Here is a 21,743-nt window from a genome sequence, read left to right on the forward strand (position 1 = left end):
TGTTCAGCTGCAGTAATACAGTGAATTTAACTTAATCCAGCAGACTGTGGTTTCATTATGTTACTCAGTTATGCTTTGGGTGACGCTGAAGCAGGACATTAATAGGACAGAACAGAAAGCCTTTATTGTCACTGTACAGGGAGGAAATACTGTAAATGGAGATAAATATATAATATATAAAATGTACATATACAGGAGAAGGGGATAGCCCCCCCCCAATCAGGATTACATTTAATTACATTTTAGTCAGAGAGAAAGCGTATAAAAAACAATATTTTTCATGTTTATTCAGCTCACTGAACACAGTCATTTATCTTTTGTCAAACATACAGTACTGTGCAAAAGTCTTAGGCCAAAGAAATGTTTAAAGCTGTTTATCTGGGTAGCAAATGTACTTTGGCTTAGAACAAAAAACACAATTTAACATTAGAACAAATTAAGAGTAACACAATAAAAACTAGTAATAATTTCTTCTGTTTTCTAAAAAGTTACTGATATCTAGTTGGATGGCTAGATGAACATCGCTTCAGTTCCCAAACTTCTCCTCAGGGGCACCTCAGTCGTTCCATGATTTTGTTAAATTTCACAAATAGCTCAATTAAATATATAAATATATTGGTTTAAAAAGTCAGTGAGAGATTGACTAGCTGTATGAGGTGTGTTAGTGGCCAAGTCAAAAAATACATGGCTGCACTGGACGGTCACTGCAAATACTGGGATGATTTTAGCAGAGGTTCTGAAATGGCGAAGCTGACACACTTTGACAGGCATCATATCATAGTTTTACACCAACAGGAGGATAATCTAAACATCATTTTCTTTGCCTGCCTCAGACTTTTGCACAGTTCTGTACATTTCAGAGTAAAAAGGATTATAAAGGTTAAAAAGCAGAGATTTTACCCTTTTGCCAGGAGAACCAGCAACACGTCACAGTGACACTGAGGAGTTTATATAATGAAGCCCAAACCCTGGATAGAGGGACTCAGTGAATGAGGAGGTGAATCTGTGCAGGGGGGTCAGTCCATCAGAGGAGACTCTGTAGAAGGACAGAGCACCAGCCCCCCAGTCCAGATACACTCCTACTCTGCGGGAGCCTGAGGGCTGTATGGGTATGAGAGTCTGTTTATTATTGTGCCAGACAGAGTAACTGTTAGTATTACAGTACAGACTCCATGACTTGTCATTGTATCCAAGCCCACAGTCACTCCCTCCTTTCCTCCTGATCCCTTTATAAGTGACTCCTATCTCAGCTCCATCTCCATCCCACTCAACCTCCCAGTAACAGCGGCCAGTCAGACTCTCTCTGCACAGAACTTGGGGGCGGCTGTCAAATCTCTCTGGATGATCAGGATATGGCTGCTTTGCCCCCTCTGTCACCTTCCTGTTCCCCCCTGACAGAGACACTTCTCTGTTTGCTGTGTTGGGGTCCAGCGTCAGCTGGCAGGAGTCTGTAGGCAGGAGGAAGAATTATTAATCCCATCAGGCCGCCTGTACTTTATGTTTCTGTACGATATAAAAACAGCACAGCTTCCCCTAACGAAGCGGGAACTGAAGCTTATGAAACATAAAGTGGGCGCGCGACGGCGGCGGGAAGAGCCGCCAAAATGGGGCGCGAGCTAAACTAACAGCTTAATTAATTTAATTAAAAAATGACAAAGCAGCGACATTCCTCAGACATATTCATCACAAGCATATTTACCACAAAACGGCACCAGGGACCAATACTAAAGTTTAGTGTCTTTCCTTTAAACCGCTAATTCCGGCGCATCCGGCTCGAAAATGGCCATCAATAACAGAACATTTAAGTAATATTATTACACGTTTAAAGTGATATTTAATAAATATTTGGATCTGGATTCTGATATAAACGATGATTCCGGCACAGACCGTGCGCGCATCATAAAAAACAGAAAGGTTTTCATTAATTCAGAAAAATATTGCTCTGAAAAACGGGATTATTATCTCATTAATTAGGAAAAACAGAATTAATTTCCCCCAGATGAATGCAATACGCTTCCATAGAGAACCGCTTACCGCGCGCGTGACTGTAGACGCTGCACCGTAACCGCGAGGCGTGAGCCCCGCATCTCGCGCACGCACGCGGCCGCTCTAATCTGTTAACATGGGCGCCGAAATGAAATTTGATATTTTCCGCCGCACATCCAATACGTCCCGGGTGCAATATTCTTTTAGCGCCGTGGATCAGGAGAACTTTTTAATATTCATGAGTGAAGCCCTACATGATTGCCTGGCTGATTATTATTTAATAATTCAGCTCAAGAGCTGTGTGGTTATTAGCACAAGGAGATGAATCAGGTGTGTTAAATGAGGGGAAACCCAAAAACGTGCAGGACTCTGGCCCTCCAGGACTGGATTTGGGCTCCCCTGGTTTAAGGGATTCAATGACCAATCAGTAATACTCTCTCATGAATATTAAGGATGTTCCAGAACCACCCTGTAAAAATGCAAATTCACATTTTGCACTTGAGGAGAGAGTCCGGTCTCACTGCCTACAGGTGCCTCCTTAGGACAATACTAAGGAATCTCTCACAGAAAACACATACACTCACGGCATCCGCAAAAAGAACAAATGCAAAGGATTCTATTTTTGTGAAATTAAATATGTATAACAAATTCAGAATATATTTAACCATCCTACACTCCCACACAAACACGAAGATAGTACAAGCAGCTATAAAGCATTTGCAAAAAATATTTTATAAACCGATTAAATTAATTGATAGTGTTTTGGTGATGATTTTGATTTTTTGTTTCGCGTTTGGATGTTTGTCTAAAATGACATGAAACTCACCTAAACACAAACATGGAAACCCATCTACACACAGTGCAAAAAGCCACTCATCACAACAATTGTGTGAATACAACCATAACATACAGTAGTATTCATGGTATTATTAATAAAAACATGCAAAGACACTTACATTTCTGTAAGCCTGCTCTGGTCCTGCACTCTCCACCGTGATCCACACTACAGGAGAAGCAGAATGACATAGTACTGCTGTATCCATTTATTTATTGGTGCCTCTTCTTCACATACATGCATAAGTATCTGTAGCGTGTCAGACACACACACTGTACTCACTGCAGCTTCTCCAGTTTACAGCTGGGATCCTCCAGTACAGCAGAGAGCAGCTTCAGTCCTGAGTCTCCTGGGTGATTGTAGCTCAGATCCAGCTCTCTCAGGTGTGAGGGGTTTGACCTCAGAGCTGAAGCCAGGGAAGAACAGCCTTCTTCTGTGACTCTACAGCCTGACAGTCTGCAGAAAGATGGAAAAAAAATCCACAATAAATAAGATCACCTGACCATTACAAGCATTACTTTTAAGCAAAAGTGACTCCTCTAATAAATATTTCAATAATCACGCAAAATAAACATCTTTTGAACATTTTATAAGAAACTATACTTCTCAGAACCAGATCCAGTTGATATAGAATCATTTGAAAATAATCTAGACTTACCCATATTAACCAATGAAACAGCAGATGCCCTTGATGCCAGAGGTGGAGATTTCAGGTCCAGAGAGTACAAATCCAGACCAAGATTTTGTTTCAACCAACCAGATGAATATAAAGAGTCACAGTCACAGAGACTCAACTGGTTTGTTGAAACAAAATCTTGGTCTGGATTTGTACTCCCTGAACCTGAAATCTCCACCTCTGCTTGATGCACCATTAACATCAGAAGAACTCCATAAGGTCCTCAACCAAATGCCTAACAACCAATCGCCAGACCGGATGGTTACCCTGCAGAAATCTATACACATTTTTGGGACATATTATCTCCACTCTTCAATAGACTGGTAAGGGAAATTAAACATGCATCACAAATCCCATCAAACATGAGCGCAACAACCATTACAGTGTTATTGAAACCTGATAAAGACCCAACACAACCCTCCAGTTACCGGCCATTACAGTGTTATTGAAACTTGATAAAGACCAAACACAACCCTCCAGTTACGGCCATTACAGTGTTATTGAAACCTGATAAAGACCAAACACAACCCTCCAGTTACCCGCCACTCTCACTAATGAATACAGACTTGAAAATCATTACAAAAGCTCTCGCCACTCAGTTACAGACAGTCATTCCTACTATAATCCATCCTGATCAGACAGATTTCATCAAGACAAGACAAGACAAGATATCCTCGGACAACATCTATAGATTATTTAATTTAGTCAGTACTGCTCAGCATACCCACACTAAAACCATGATTACATCATTAGATGCAGAAACGGCATCTGACAGTCAGTTGGACATTCCTCTTTAATACACTGCATAGATTTGGCTTCAGAGAGTCGTTCACCCACTGGGTTAAAATACTGTACACCTCACCCAAAGCTACAGTGTCACAGATGGGATCACATCACCTGCCTTCACACTCCGACGGGGAAGACGGCCTGCATGCCCACTCTCTCCTTCACTGTTTGCCAACTTCATAGAAACACTTGCGGCAGCAATACGACAGAACAGTGAAATAAGTGGAATTCATACTAATAAGTCAACACAAAATTAATCTCTATGCAGATGATATCTTGCTGTTTTTACGAAACCCTCAATATATGAAATTTTAATTTTATTAATACCTTTTCAAAATATATCAAACTACACAATAAACTGGAAAAAACCCATAATATTCTCACTGTCTGAAGATGCCTGGGATTCAGCTGGTCGGGATGGTCCATTTCACACTGGAAATATCCGGTACTTGGGTATCTACATCTCCCACAGGCTGTCTGACTTGGTTACCCTCAACTACACCCCCTTATTCAAAACATTAGATGAGTCTCCCACTTGAATCAATAAAAATAAAATTACTCGTCCAGAATAATTTCAGAAAAATTCTTTCAAACTCTTAGCTCATTAATGTCACATTTTTGCTGGAAAAACAAAAACACAAAATCAAACATTCCACATTACAGAAAAGTAAATCTCAAGGTGGATTACAAGCTCATTTTTCTTAATTATTACTTAGCAAATCAACTGCAAGACTTAACTAAAAGGTCACACTACAGCAGTAACAGCAGCTCATGGTTATAGCAGGAGCAGCTGTACTGTAAAAATCTCGGACATGCAGACTTACTCAAAATGTCATTAAAGAAACAAAACTGCTTTAACAACACAGTGCTGCCATTTCCACAGCACTGACAGCCCAGTGGAAAGCCAGTAAAATCACTAACTGTACTCTCTGACCCTGTAAATACACGCCAATCTGGAATAATCTGGACTTCCTACTTCAAAATATCACTATTCACTATCACTCACGGGAACAGAAAGGGATTACACATCTCCACCTCCTTTTCAGTAACAGTCATTTCATGACATTCAAAGACTTAATCCATAAATACGAGTTGAGAATATGCAATTTTTCTAATATTTACTAATTGAATCCAGCATCAAAACCAAAATGGACCTCACACATAATACACTGAATCCTCCTCAGATGAGACAACATTCTGCAACTTAAAAATAAAAAGAAACCTGTAGAATATAAAAGCCTCCATCTGCGACAGACACATTGATATTTTTACCAAAAATTAATTAGAATAAGGACCTTATCTTTTCCCCCAGCTCTGATTTCTGGATGGACGTCTGCAACAACAAATTCACAGTGACAAATACTGACCTTCAGTTCAGTACAAAGTAATTTACATAAAAAATGTGACTCAATATAAAAAGTAGTCAGTACTGATACCTGCTCACAGTGTACAAGGGGTGTCACAGATAATTATCTGCATGCTCTGTGGGCCTGTATACCTGCTCACAGTGCACCATGGGTGTCACAGATAATTATCTGCAGGCTCTGTTGGCCTGTATACCTGCTCACAGTGTACAAGGGGTGTCACAGATGATTATCTGCATGCTCTGTTGGCCTGTATACCTGCTCACAGTGTACAATGGGTGTCACAGGTAATTATCTGCATGCTCTGTGGGCCTGTATACCTGCTCACAGTGTACAATGGGTTTCAGAGATAATTATCTGCAGGCTCTGTGGGCCTGTATACCTGCTCACAGTGCACCACGGGTGTCACAGATAATTATCTGCATGGTCTGTGGGCCTGTATACCTGCTCACAGTGTACAATGGGTGTCACAAGTAATTATCTGCATGGTCTGTGGGCCTGTATACCTGCTCACAGTGCACCATGGGTGTCACAGATAATTATCTGCATGGTCTGTGGGCCTGTATACCTGCTCACAGTGCACCATGGGTGTCACAGATAATTATCTGCATGCTCTGTGGGCCTGTATACCTGCTCACAGTGCACCATGGGTGTCACAAATAATTATCTGCAGGCTCTGTGGGCCTGTATACCTGCTCACAGTGTACAATAGGTGTCACAGGTAATTATCTGCATGCCCTGTTGGCCTGTATACCTGCTCACAGTGCACCATGGGTGTCACAGATAACTATCTGCATGGTCTGTGGGCCTGTATACCTGCTCACAGTGCACCATGGGTGTCACAGATAATTATCTGCATGGTCTGTGGGCCTGTATACCTGCTCACAGTGCACCATGGGTGTCACAGATAATTATCTGCATGCTCTGTGGGCCTGTATACCTGCTCACAGTGCACCATGGGTGTCACAGATAATTATCTGCAGGCTCTGTTGGCCTGTATACCTGCTCACAGTGTACAATGGGTGTCACAGATAATTATCTGCATGCTCTGTGGGCCTGTATACCAGCTCACAGTGCACCATGGGTGTCACAGATAATTATCTGCAGGCTCTGTGGGCCTGTATACCTGCTCACAGTGTACAATGGGTGTCACAGATAATTATCTGCATGTCCTGTTGGCCTGTATACCTGCTCACAGTGCACCATGGGTGTCACAGATAATTATCTGCAGGCTCTGTGGGCCTGTATACCTGCTCACAGTGTACAATGGGTGTCACAGATAATTATCTGCATGCTCTGTGGGCCTGTATACCTGTTCACAGTGTACAATGGGTGTGACAGATAATTATCTGCATGCTCTGCGGGCCTGTATACCTGCTCACAGTGCACCATGGGTGTCACAGATAATTATCTGTAGGCTCTGTGGGCCTGTATACCTGCTCACAGTGTACAATGGGTGTCACAGATAATTATCTGCATGCTCTGTTGGCCTGAATACCTGCTCATAGTGTTCAATGGGTGTCACAGATAATTATCTGCTTGCTCTGTGGGCCTGTATACCTGCTCACAGTGCACCATGGGTGTCGCAGATAATTATCTGCAGGCTCTGTTGGCCTGTATACCTGCTCAAAATGCACCATGGGTGTCGCAGATAATTATCTGCAGGCTCTGTTGGCCTGTATACCTGCTCACGGTGCACCATGGGTGTCACAGATAATTATCTGCATGCTCTGTGGGCCTGTATACCTGCTCACAGTGCACCACGGGTGTCACAGATAATTATCTGCATGGTCTGTGGGCCTGTATACCTGCTCACAGTGCACCACGGGTGTCACAGATAATTATCTGCGTGGTCTGTGGGCCTGTATACCTGCTCACAGTGCACCATGGGTGTCACAGATAATTATCTGCATGCTCTGTTGGCCTGTATACCTGCTCACAGTGCACCATGGGCGTCACAGATAATTATCTGCAGGCTCTGTGGGCCTGTATACCTGCTCACAGTGCACGATGGGCGTCACAAATAATTATCTACAGGCTCTGTGGGCCTGTATACCTGCTCACAGTGCACCATGGGTGTCACAAATAATTATCTGCAGGCTCTGTTGGCCTGTATACCTGCTCACAGTGCACCATGGGTGTCACAAATAATTATCTGCAGGCTCTGTGGGCCTGTATACCTGCTCACAGTGTACAATGCGTGTCACAAGTAATTATCTGCAGGCTCTGTGGGCCTGTACACCTGCTCACAGTGCACCACGGGTGTCACAGATAATTATCTGCATGGTCTGTGGGCCTGTATACCTGCTCACAGTGTACAATGGGTGTCACAAGTAATTATCTGCATGGTCTGTGGGCCTGTATACCTGCTCACAGTGCACCATGGGTGTCACAGATAATTATCTGCATGGTCTGTGGGCCTGTATACCTGCTCACAGTGCACCATGGGTGTCACAGATAATTATCTGCATGCTCTGTGGGCCTGTATACCTGCTCACAGTGCACCATGGGTGTCACAAATAATTATCTGCAGGCTCTGTGGGCCTGTATACCTGCTCACAGTGTACAATGGGTGTCACAGGTAATTATCTGCATGCCCTGTTGGCCTGTATACCTGCTCACAGTGCACCATGGGTGTCACAGATAATTATCTGCATGGTCTGTGGGCCTGTATACCTGCTCACAGAGCACCATGGGTGTCACAGATAATTATCTGCATGCTCTGTGGGCCTGTATACCAGCTCACAGTGCACCATGGGTGTCACAGATAATTATCTGCAGGCTCTGTGGGCCTGTATACCTGCTCACAGTGTACAATGGGTGTCACAGATAATTATCTGCATACTCTGTTGGCCTGTATACCTGCTCACAGTGTACAATGGGTGTCACAGTTAATTATCTGCATGCCCTATTGGCCAGTATACCTGCTCACAGTGCACCATGGGTGTCACAGATAATTATCTGCATACTCTGTTGGCCTGTATACCTGCTCACAGTGTACAATGGGTGTCACAGTTAATTATCTGCATGTCCTGTTGGCCTGTATACCTGCTCACAGTGCACCATGGGTGTCACAGATAATTATCTGCAGGCTCTGTGGGCCTGTATACCTGCTCACAGTGTACAATGGGTGTCACAGATAATTATCTGCATACTCTGTGGGCCTGTATACCTGTTCACAGTGTACAATGGGTGTGACAGATAATTATCTGCATGCTCTGCGGGCCTGTATACCTGCTCACAGTGCACCATGGGTGTCACAGATAATTATCTGTAGGCTCTGTGGGCCTGTATACCTGCTCACAGTGTACAATGGGTGTCACAGATAATTATCTGCATGCTCTGTGGGCCTGTATACCTATTCACAGTGTACAATGGGTGTGACAGATAATTATCTGCATGCTCTGTTGGCCTGTATACCTGCTCACAGTGTACAATGGGTGTCACAGATAATTATCTGCATACTCTGTTGGCCTGTATACCTGCTCACAGTGCACCATGGGTGTCACAGATAATTATCTGCAGGCTCTGTTGGCCTGAATACCTGCTCACAGTGTTCAATGGGTGTCACAGATAATTATCTGCATGCTCTGTTGGCCTGTATAACTGCTCACAGTGCACCATGGGTGTCACAGATAATTATCTGCAGGCTCTGTTGGCCTGAATACCTGCTCATAGTGTTCAATGGGTGTCACAGATAATTATCTGCTTGCTCTGTGGGCCTGTATACCTGCTCACAGTGCACCATGGGTGTCGCAGATAATTATCTGCAGGCTCTGTTGGCCTGTATACCTGCTCACAGTGCACCATGGGTGTCGCAGATAATTATCTGCATGCTCTGTGGGCCTGTATACCTGTTCACTGTGCACCATGGGTGTCATAGATAATTATCTGCAGGCTCTGTGGGCCTGTATACCTGCTCACAGTGTACAATGGGTGTCACAGATAAATATCTGCATGCTCTGTGGGCCTGTATACCTGCTCACAGTGTACAATGGGTGTGACAGAATTATCTGCATGCTCTGTGGGCCTGTAAACCTGCTCACAGTGCACCATGGGTGTCACAGATAATTATCTGCAGGCTCTGTTGGCCTGAATACCTGCTCACAGTGTACAATGGGTGTCACAGATAATTATCTGCAGGCTCTGTTGGCCTGTATACCTGCTCACAGTGCACCATGGGTGTCGCAGATAATTATCTGCATGCTCTGTGGGCCTGTATACCTGTTCACAGTGTACAATGGGTGTGACAGATAATTATCTGCATGCTCTGTGGGCCTGTATACCTTCTCACAGTGCACCATGGGTGTCACAGATAATTATCTGCAGGCTCTGTGGGCCTGTATACCTGCTCACAGTGTACAATGGGTGTCACAAGTAATTATCTGAATGCTCCGTGGGCCTGTATACCTGCTCACAGTGTACAATGGGTGTCACAGGTAATTATCTGCATGCCCTGTTGGCCTGTATACCTGCTCACAGTGCACCATGGGTGTCACAGATAATTATCTGCATGCTCTGTTGGCCTGTATACCTGCTCACAGTGTACAATGGGTGTCACAGATAATTATCTGCATGCTCTGTGGGCCTGTATACCTGTTCACAGTGTACAATAGGTGTCACAGGTAATTATCTGCATGCTCTGTTGGCCTGTATACCTGCTCACAGTGCACCATGGGTGTCACAGATAATTATCTGCAGGCTCTGTTGGCCTGAATACCTGCTCACAGTGTTCAATGGGTGTCACAGATAATTATCTGCATGCTCTGTTGGCCTGTATACCTGCTCACAGTGTACAATGGGTGTCACAGATAATTATCTGCATGCTCTGTTGGCCTGTATACCTGTTCACAGTGTACAATGGGTGTCACAGATAATTATCTGCATGCTCTGTTGGCCTGTATACCTGCTCACAGTGTACAATGGGTGTCACAGATAATTATCTGCATACTCTGTTGGCCTGTATACCTGCTCACAGTGCACCATGGGTGTCACAGATAATTATCTGCAGGCTCTGTTGGCCTGAATACCTGCTCACAGTGTTCAATGGATGTCACAGATAATTATCTGCATGCTCTGTTGGCCTGTATAACTGCTCACAGTGCACCATGGGTGTCACAGATAATTATCTGCATACTCTGTTGGCCTGTATACCTGCTCACAGTGTACAATGGGTGTCACAGTTAATTATCTGCATGCCCTGTTGGCCTGTATACCTGCTCACAGTGCACCATGGGTGTCACAGATAATTATCTGCATGCTCTGTGGGTCCGTATACCTGTTCACCGTGTACAATGGGTGTCACAGATAATTATCTGCATGCTCTGTTGGCCTGTATACCTGCTGACAGTGCACCATGGGTGTCACAGATAATTATCTGCATGCTCTGTTGGCCTATATACCTGCTGACAGTGCACCATGGGTGTCACAGATAATTATCTGCATACTCTGTTGGCCTGTATACCTGCTCACAGTGCACCATGGGTGTCACAGATAATTATCTGCAGGCTCTATTGGCCTGTATACCTGCTCACAGTGCACCATGGGTGTCACAGATAATTATCTGCATACTCTGTTGGCCTGTATACCTGCTCACAGTGTACAATGGGTGTCACAGTTAATTATCTGCATGCCCTGTATACCTGTATACCTGCTCACAGTGCACCATGGGTGTCACAGATAATTATCTGCAGGCTCTGTGGGCCTGTATACCTGCTCACAGTGTACAATGGGTGTCACAGATAATTATCTGCATGCTCTGTGGGCCTGTATACCTGTTCACAGTGTACAATGGGTGTCACAGATAATTATCTGCATGCTCTGTTGGCCTGTATACCTGCTCACAGTGCACCATGGGTGTCACAGATAATTATCTGCATACTCTGTTGGCCTGTATACCTGCTCACAGTGCACCATGGGTGTCACAGGTAATTATCTGCATACTCTGTTGGCCTGTATACCTGCTCACAGTGTACAATGGGTGTCACAGGTAATTATCTGCATGCTCTGTTGGCCTGTATACCTGCTCACAGTGCACTATGGGTGTCACAGATAATTATCTGCATGCCCTGTTGGCCTGTATACCTGCTCACAGTGCACCATGGGTGTCACAGGTAATAACTGTATGTTCTGTATGGGTGAAAGATCTGGACTGCAGACAGGCCAATTCAGCACCCGGACTCTTCTCCGACGAAGCCATGTGGTTGTAATAGCTGCAGTATGTGGTTTTGCATTGTCCTGCTGAAATACACAAGGCCTTCCCTGAAACAGACGTCCTCTGGAGGGGAGCATGTGTTGCTCTAAAACCTTTATATACCTTTAGCATTCATAGTTCCTTCCAAAACATGCAAGCTGCCCATACCGTATGCACTTATGCACCCCCATACCATCAGAGATGCTGGCTTTTGAACTGAACGCTGATAACACGCTGGAAGGTCTCCCTCCTCTTTAGCCCGGAGGACACGGCGCCCTTCATTACCAACAAGAATGTCACATTTGGGCTCTGACCACAGAACACTTTCCCACTTTTTGAAACAGTCCATTTCACATGAGTCTTGGCCCACAGGACACGACGGCGCTTCTGGACCATGTTCAGATATGGCTTCCTTTTTGCATGATAGAGCTTTAGCTGGCATCTGCAGATGGCACGGCGGATTGTGTTTACCGACTCTGCTTTCTGGAAGTATTCCTGGGCCCATTTAGTAATGTCATTGACACAATCATGCCCATGAGTGATGCAGAGTCGTCTGAGGGCCCGAAGACCACGGGCATCTAATACAGGTCTTCGGCCTTGTCCCTTTCGCACAGAGATATCTCCTGTTACTCTCAGTTTTTTTGATAGATGATGAGATTTGCAAATCCTTTGCAATTTCACGTTGAGGAACATTGTTTTTAAGGTATTCCACAATCTTTTTATTCACTCTTACACAGATTGGAGAGCCTCTGCCCATCTTTACTTCTTAGAGACTCTGCCTCTCTGACATCCCTTTTAATGCTAATTAGGTTACAGACCTGATATCAATTAACTTAATTAGTTGCTAGATGTTCTCCCAGCTGAATCTTTTTAAACTTTCTTGCTTTTTCAGCCATTTGTTGTCCCTATACCGACTTTTTTAGGACATGTAGCAGGCATCAAATTTGAAATGAGCTCATTAACTGAATAAAGGTGTACAATTTCCCAGTTTGAACATTTGTTATATTATCTATGTTCTGTTTTGAATAAAATGTAGGCTCACGTGATTTGAAAGTGTTTTATTTGTTATTTCATTCAAATTTAAAGAACTTTTCTAGAATTCTGGTTGTTTGTATGTTTGCTGGGGGCGGCATGGTAGTGCAGTGGTTAGCACTGTTCCCTCACACCTCTGGGACCCGGGTTGGAGTCTCAGCCTGGGTCACATGTGTGTGGAGTTTGCATGTTCTCCCCATGTCGTCATGTTGCTAAATTGCATGTGTGGGTGACTGGTGTGTGAGTGTGCCCTGCGATGGGCTGGCCCCCCATCCTGGGTTGTTCCCTGCCTCGTGCCCATTGCTTCCAGGATAGGCTCCGGACCCCCCGCGACCCAATAGGATAAGCGGTGTTTTTCCCCATTGATATCTGATGTGTTTTCAAAGTGTTCCTTTAATATTTTTGAGCAGTGTATATGTGTGATAATTTTTTTAATTACTGATTTCTTTTTGACAGTTATGGCTCCTATCATCCACAACCATCATATATAAATACAATCCTGTTTTTGTTTTATTCCTTCTTTGCGTTGATCTCCTTTTCTTTTCCTCTCCCCTCTACGACTCACATTAAATACTGACTTCACTCGCCCCCCAGTCCTGCCACTTCCAGTAGCCCCTATTTTGGGGGAGTGGTTCTTTTCCCCTGTGCCTCTGGGTGGGGCAGGTCACCTAGTGCACTGGGGGTGGGGAGTCGCAGACACTCTCACAGACACATACCCTGTCACAGACACTCTCACACACGCGTACCCTGCCACAGACGCTCTCACACACGCGTACCCTGCCGCAGACGCTCTCACACACGCGTACCCTGCCACAGACGCTCTCACACACGCGTACCCTGCCGCAGACGCTCTCACACACGCGTACCCTGCCACAGACGCTCTCACACACGCGTACCCTGCCACAGACGCTCTCACACACGCGTACCCAGCCACAGACGCTCTCACACACGCGTACCCTGCCGCAGACGGTCTCACACACGCGTACCCTGCCGCAGACGCTCTCACACACACGTACCCTGCCGCAGACGCTCTCACACACGCGTACCGTGCTGCAGACGCTCTCACACACGCGTACCCTGCCGCAAACGCTCTCACACACGCGTACCCTGTCGCAGACACTCTCACACACGCGTACCCTGCCGCAGACACTCTCACACACGCGTACCCTGCCGCAGACACTCTCACACACGCGTACCCTGCCGCAGACACTCTCAAACACGCGTACCCTGCCGCAGACACTCTCACACACGCGTACCCTGCCGCAGACACTCTCTCACACACGCGTACCCTGTCGAAGACGCTCTCACACACATGTACCCTGTCGCAGACGCTCTCACACACGCGTACCCTGCCGCAGACTCTCTCACACACATACTCTGCCGCAGACACTCTCACACACACGTACCCTGTCGCAGACACTCTCACACACACGCGTACCCTGCCGCAGACTCTCTCACACACATACTCTGCCGCAGACACTCTCACACACGCGTACCCTGCCGCAGACACTCTCACACACGCGTACCCTGCCGCAAACACTCTCACACACGCGTACCCTGCCGCAGACACTCTCACACACGCGTACCCTGCCGCAGACACTCTCACACACGCGTACCCTGCCGCAGACACTCTCACACACGCGTACCCTGCCGCAGACACTCTCACACACGCGTACCCTGCCGCAGACACTCACACACGCGTACCCTGCCGCAGACACTCTCACACACGCGTACCGCCGCAGACAATCTCACACACGCGTACCCTGCCGCAGACACTCACACACGAGTACCCTGTCGCAGACACTCTCACACACACGTACCCTGTCCCAGACACTCGCACACACGCGTACCCTGTCGCAGACAATCTCAAACACGCGTACCCTGTCACAGACACTCTCACACGCGTACCCTGCCGCAGACACTCTCACACACGCGTACCGCCGCAGACAATCTCACACACGCGTACCCTGCCGCAGACACTCACACACGAGTACCCTGTCGCAGACACTCTCACACACACGTACCCTGTCCCAGACACTCGCACACACGCGTACCCTCCGCAGACAATCTCAAACACGCGTACCCTGCCGCACACACTCACACACGCGTACCCTGTCGCAGACACTCACACACGAGGACCCTGTCGCAGACACTCTCACACACACGTACCCTGTCCCAGACACTCGCACACACGCGTACCCTCCGCAGACAATCTCAAACACGCATACCCTGCCGCAGACACTCTCACACACGCGTACCCTGCCGCAGACACTCACACACGCGTACCCTGTCGCAGACACTCACACACGCGTACCCTGCCGCAGACACTCTCACACACGCGTTCCCTGCCGCAGACACTCTCACACACGCGTACCCTGCCGCAGACACTCTCACACACGCGTACCCTGCCGCAGACACTCTCACACAAGCGTACCCTGTCGCAGACACTCTCACACACGCGTACCCTGTCGCAGACACTCTCACACGTGTACCCTGTCGCAGACACTCTCACACACGCGTACCCTGCCGCAGACACTCTCACACACGCGTACCCTGTCGCAGACACTCTCACACGTGTACCCTGCCAGAGACACTCTCACACACGCGTACCCTGCCAGAGACACTCTCACACACGCGTACCCTGCCGCAGACACTCTCACACACGCGTACCCTGCCGCAGACACTCTCACACACACGCGTACCCTGCCGCAGACTCTCTCACACACATACTCTGCCGCAGACACTCTCACACACGCGTACCCTGTCGCAGACACTCTCACACACGCGTACCCTGTCGCAGACACTCTCACACGCATACCATGCAAGAGACACTCTCACACACGCGTACCCTGTCGCAGACGCTCTCACACACATGTATCCTGTTGCAGGCGCTCTCACACACGCATACCCTGCCAGAGACACTCTCACACACGCGTACCCTGTCGCAGATACTCTCACACGCACGTACCCTGCCAGAGACACTCTCACACGCGCGTACCCTGTCGCAGACACTCTCACACACGCGTACCCTGTCGCAGACACTCTCACACACGCGTACCCTGTCGCAGACACTCTCACACACGCGTACCCTGTCGCAGACACTCTCACACACGCGTACCCTGCCGCAGACACTCTCACACACGCGTACCCTGCCGCAGACACTCTCACACACATGTATCCTGTTGCAGGCGCTCTCACACACGCATACCCTGCCAGAGACACTCTCACACACGCGTACCCTGTCGCAGACACTCTCACTCACGCGTACCCTGTCGCAGATACTCTCACACACGCGTACCCTGTCGCAGACACTCTCACACACGCGTACCCTGTCGCAGACAATCTCACACACGCGTACCCTGTCGCAGACACTCTCACACACGCGTACCCTGTCGCAGACACTCTCACACACGCGTACCCTGTCGCAGACACTCTCACACATGCGTACCCTGCCGCAGACACTCTCACACACGTACCCTGCCGCAGACACTCTCACACACGCGTACCCTGCCGCAGACACTCTCACACACGCGTACCCTGCCGCAGAAACTCTCACACACGCGTACCCTGCCGCAGACACTCTCACACACGCGTACCCTGTCGCAGACACTCTCACACACGCGTACCCTGTCGCAGACACTCTCACACACGCGTACCCTGTCGCAGACACTCTCACACACGCGTACCCTGCCGCAGACACTCTCACACACGCGTACCCTGTCGCAGACACTCTCACACACGCGTACCCTGTCGCAGACGCTCTCACACACATGTATCCTGTTGCAGGCGCTCTCACACACGCATACCCTGCCCCAGACACTCTCACACGCATACCCTGCCAGAGACACTCTCACATAAGCGTACCCTGTCGCAGACACTCTCACACACGCGTACCCTGTCGCAGATACTCTCACACGCACGTACCCTGCCAGAGACACTCTCACACACGCGTACCCTGTCGCAGACACTCTCACTCACGCGTACCCTGTCGCAGATACTCTCACACGCACGTACCCTGCCAGTGACACTCTCACACACGCGTACCCTGTCGCAGACACTCTCACACACGCGTACCCTGTCGCAGACACTCTCACACACGCGTACCCTGTCGCAGACACTCTCACACACGCGTACCCTGTCGCAGACACTCTCACACACGCGTACCCTGTCGCAGACACTCTCACACACGCGTACCCTGTCGCAGACACTCTCACACACGCGTACCCTGTCCCAGACACTCTCACACACGCGTACCCTGCCGCAGACACTCTCACACACGCGTACCCTGCCGCAGACACTCTCACACACATGTATCCTGTTGCAGGCGCTCTCACACACGCATACCCTGCCAGAGACACTCTCACACACGCGTACCCTGTCGCAGACACTCTCACTCACGCGTACCCTGTCGCAGACACTCTCACACACGCGTACCCTGTCGCAGACACTCTCACACACGCGTACCCTGTCGCAGACACTCTCACACACGCGTACCCTGTCGCAGACACTCTCACACACGCGTACCCTGTCGCAGACACTCTCACACACGCGTACCCTGTCGCAGACACTCTCACACACGCGTACCCTGCCGCAGACACTCTCACACACGGACCCTGCCGCAGACACTCTCACACACGCGTACCCTGCCGCAGAAACTCTCACACACGCGTACCCTGCCGCAGACACTCTCACACACGCGTACCCTGTCGCAGACACTCTCACACACGCGTACCCTGTCGCAGACACTCTCACACACGCGTACCCTGTCGCAGACACTCTCACACGCATACCATGCAAGATACACTCTCACACACGCGTACCCTGTCGCAGACGCTCTCACACACATGTATCCTGTTGCAGGCGCTCTCACACACGCATACCCTGCCGCAGACACTCTCACACGCATACCCTGCCAGAGACACTCTCACATAAGCGTACCCTGTCGCAGACACTCTCACACACGCGTACCCTGTCGCAGATACTCTCACACGCACGTACCCTGCCAGAGACACTCTCACACACGCGTACCCTGTCGCAGACTCTCTCACACACGCGTACCCTGCCGCAGACACTCTCACACACGCGTACCCTGCCGCAGAAACTCTCACACACGCGTACCCTGCCGCAGAAACTCTCACACACGCGTACCCTGCCACAGACACTCTCACACACGCGTACCCTGCCGCAGAAACTCTCACACACGCGTACCCTGCCGCAGACACTCTCACACACGCGTACCCTGTCGCAGACACATGCGTACCCTGCCGCAGACACTCTCACACACGCGTACCCTGTCGCAGACACTCTCACACACGCGTACCCTGTCGCAGACACTCTCACACGCATACCCTGCCAGAGACACTCTCACACACGCATACCCTGTCGCAGACACTCTCACGCACACTCCATTATATGCGAGTCCACTATATCCAATGCTTTTTCTGCTTGTTCTTAAAGGTGCACAGCCGGCAGACCTCGACTGTTATAGACGATATTCCATTATAACAGGATTATACTGCAACTCCAACTCCACCTAGCAGACATACGTATGAGGAGATTGAGGTATGGATTGATTCTGATCGTGTATGGACTAAACATCCTGGGATTCAATTATATCGTCCACCGTGATTCACCCACATTATCGTTGTGCCACAGGTGAACTGCACAAACGTGTTTTTTCACTGATCACTTATATAACTTGTTTCTCACAGAAAGAGCTATCTTGCCTTTCCCAGCGGATAGGGAGGCTTATCGTTTCTCTCCCAGGGGAAAAGGGAAAGCCTTGCCCAAAATGCTTTGTAACCACAAGCGCAAACAGCCTCACCTGGACAGGAATTGGAGAATAAAGAGCACATTCCCTGAGGGGAGGGGTGAACCTGGCCAGCTCGCCCCCTCCCCACACGCGTACCGCTCCAGATTTAGTATAAAGGAAGGGGGAGAGCTCAGCACTGACCGGAGATCAGCCATGGGACAGAGCGCGCATCGCCCGGCACTTCTCAGGAATCACGTGTTGGTCTCCTGCCAGGACTGAAAGGGGCTCCCCGGTCCGTGTATGAAGGTGGGTGATTATAGCACGTCCGAGTGTAGATGGCTTGTGGCTACTTTTTCATTTTATTAATTAGTGGGATTACCTATCATCCATCCTGAGTTGTGTTCGTCTACCTGTTGCTGTTAGCGCAGCATCACCTGGAGACTCCATTGTTCTGTTTCACTGCCACTGCTACCGTGGCGTATATATCTTTTTTTTTGAGTCCTAATTTAGTCAGCCTGGATTCTGCTTGTCCGGCCATTAAGAAGCGCATCTGGGAAAGTCTGCTGCCATTCATTGCCATCGCTATCGGCGCTGCATAGCCGAAAGTCCATATTGTACTTTCGGCAAAACAGCCAAGCGGCGAAGTAACATTCTGCCGTGCATTTTACATCTATGCCGCTGCCTTCATCTCTATGTTGAGTTACTCCGCCGAGCAGCTGATGAATCTCAACAGTTTATTCATCCCACCGTGCATTACAGTTATTAAACAACTCGGACTTCTTCGCCGACTGCGTTATGTCCACAGAAGTTCCCGAAGGAAGTTCCTCTACTCACAGACTAATTCTACCATCCCGGCTCTCTGGTCGGCCACGTGAACTGTCGCTCCTCACAAATGTCATCAGAGCAGTGTCTCCTACTGGATAAGTAGTTTGGGCGTTTCTATGACAACATCTTTTCGGGAGTCAGATGGAAAACGTGGAGTGGATTCCACACTGCTTCGGCCACTGCAAAGATCTGCTGCTTCATCTAGCTCCAAAATTGAACTGTTTAATGCTCAATCTATTACTAACAAATCTTGCCTAATACACGACCATATAATGGACAAATGTTTGGATTTTATGTGCATTACAGAGACCTGGCACCAACCAGATATTTATTTCTCTCTGAATGAGAGCTGTCCCCCAGGATACAGCTACCTCCAGACAGCCCGCAGTACTGGTCGTGGTGGCGGCCTGTCAGTCATCCATCGCAGCGAGTTGGAGTTGTCTCTGTTACCACTACCTGAACTTTCTTCATTTGAATGCCTTGCATTTAAATGTAAGCTCCCTTCCCCCTTGCTATTTCTTCTGACTTACCGACCACCAAAACCAAACTCATCTTTCTTCCCCTAGATGTTTAATCTCCTTACAACTTTTTGCACATCCTCTGTCGATGTTATCATTTTAGGAGATATGAACATCCATGTTGACTCCCCCACTTGTCGCTTTGCTGCTGAATTTCTTCAATTGCTCGACTGCTTTAATTTAAAACAACTTGTCGATGTCCCTACACACATCAGGGGCTACACCTTGGACCTGGTCATCACAAACTGTGCTTCTCTCACCAACTTGCAGGTGTATGACCTAGGTGTCTATGACCACAAGGTCATTTCTATGGAGTTGCCATCCCCTTCTAGTCTCTCCAAGCCTACACACAATATCTGCTTTAGAAACCTCAAAAACATTAACCCAGAACACTTGGTAGCAGATTTTCAGCATCTTTCCACACATTTTTCATCAGCTGATGAAGTGGTGGACTACTACAACAGCCATCTGAGTAGCCTTCCAGACCACCATGCCCCTGTTAAAACCAGAGCTGTGACCTTCTCACGCTCAGCGCCCTGGTTCACAGATGGGCTTCGGAAAATGAAGACAGCAGGTCGGGTCCTTGAGCAGTGCTATAAAGCATCTGGCCTTACTGTTCACAAGCAAGCCTACCGGGAGCACCAACAAAAATATTCAAAATCTCTTATAGAGGCAAGGTTGCAATTTTTTTCTGATGCCATCAGAAATAGTGCGAGAAATTCCAAACAGCTTTTCTCCACTGTTAACCATCTTCTCGAACCACAACCCCTTCTTCCACTTACCGGCACCACAGCAGAGCAGTGCAACCATTTCATGGATTATTTCACATCCAAGATTGCACACATTCGCTCTGCCCTTTCCGGTCCCCAGATTCAAACCATTTCCTCAACATGTGCTATTTCTCAGCGCCTAAACTGCTTTTCGCTGGCTTCATCAGAAGAGGTGCAAAACATCATCAGGAAGATGAAACCCTCCACCTGTGCCTTAGACCCTTTTCCAACTTCCCTGGTGCAGACCCATATCACTATCCTAAGTCCCCTTATCACCTCTGTTATAAATCACTCTCTTCGAACTGGTCACATCCCCTCTGTCTTAAAGAAAATCATTATAAGACCACTTCTCAAAAAACACAACCTGGACCCAGACGTCCTTTCCAATTATAGGCCCATCTCCAATCTCCCCTTTGTAGGATCACACATGCACATATCACAAAGCTTAAATTCCAGGTGGCCTGAGACAAGGCCTACCCTGGTACGAGAAGGCACACATCGACCTAGGCCCCAAAGGGGGGTTTGTGACCCCACACACATAGATAACCAGGGAGGCCAGCACTCCAACTTTTATTGCCCAAAGCTTTAACAACCTACAGATAGCAGAGTGGATCCCCAGGGACAGGGGCCCCTCGACTTGGCCCACAACCCCATCCCCCGACATCCTGCCTTACATACCACTCACCCAGCACCCCACAGAAAGTTTCTTTTAAGTTTGGCTTTTGTATATCTGTATATGTATTTACTCTTGACTACTAGTCTTAATATACAGATATGTACAGGTTATGTTCGAATGTGTCTTAACTTTTGGAGATTCTTTTTCTTTGTTTGACAAACCTTCTCCCCCCCCTTTTCTTTGCCACATTCCTCGGCAACCCTTATCTGATCTTTGTATTCTACCATGCCTATCTAAGGGTAAGATGTGCTTATGACATGAGAATATGTCATATAATGTCTGTATAAAGGGTAATATCTGTTGAGGTACAACCTAAACCACCTGTACCAT

At 48.0% G+C, this 21,743-nt stretch overlaps 1 protein-coding gene and 1 long non-coding RNA gene across 2 annotated transcripts; both read right to left on the reverse strand.

Moving 5' to 3' along the window:
- Positions 1–102: 102 nt before the first annotated feature.
- Positions 103–4,464, reverse strand: LOC125721406 (stonustoxin subunit beta-like). Its single transcript, XM_048997280.1, has 4 exons — positions 4,460–4,464; positions 3,104–3,277; positions 2,943–2,989; positions 103–1,448 (listed from the first exon to the last, which is right to left on the reverse strand). The coding sequence occupies exons 1-4, from the start codon at positions 4,462–4,464 to the stop codon at positions 928–930; spliced, it is 747 nt and encodes a 248-aa protein (XP_048853237.1). The 3' UTR covers positions 103–927.
- Positions 4,465–5,857: 1,393 nt separating this feature from the next.
- Positions 5,858–11,748, reverse strand: LOC125721509 (uncharacterized). Its single transcript, XR_007385784.1, has 4 exons — positions 11,608–11,748; positions 10,120–10,553; positions 6,340–6,587; positions 5,858–5,967 (listed from the first exon to the last, which is right to left on the reverse strand). It is a non-coding gene; the product is annotated as an uncharacterized LOC125721509 (long non-coding RNA).
- Between the last annotated feature and the right edge of the window lie 9,995 nt (positions 11,749–21,743).

This window comes from Brienomyrus brachyistius, unplaced genomic scaffold, assembly GCF_023856365.1.
Source record: "Brienomyrus brachyistius isolate T26 unplaced genomic scaffold, BBRACH_0.4 scaffold33, whole genome shotgun sequence".
NCBI lineage: Eukaryota > Metazoa > Chordata > Actinopteri > Osteoglossiformes > Mormyridae > Brienomyrus > Brienomyrus brachyistius.

What these genes read in the sequence shown, in the direction of transcription:
- LOC125721406 (XM_048997280.1), bottom strand. An exon ending in TGTAAACTGGAGAAGCTGCA is followed by an intron (nt 2,990 to 3,103) that starts GTGAGTACAGTG and finishes CTTCTCCTGTAG; the next exon opens with TGTGGATCACGGTGGAGAGT. An exon ending in CAGAGCAGGCTTACAGAAAT is followed by an intron (nt 1,449 to 2,942) that starts GTAAGTGTCTTT and finishes TCCTGCCTACAG; the next exon opens with ACTCCTGCCAGCTGACGCTG.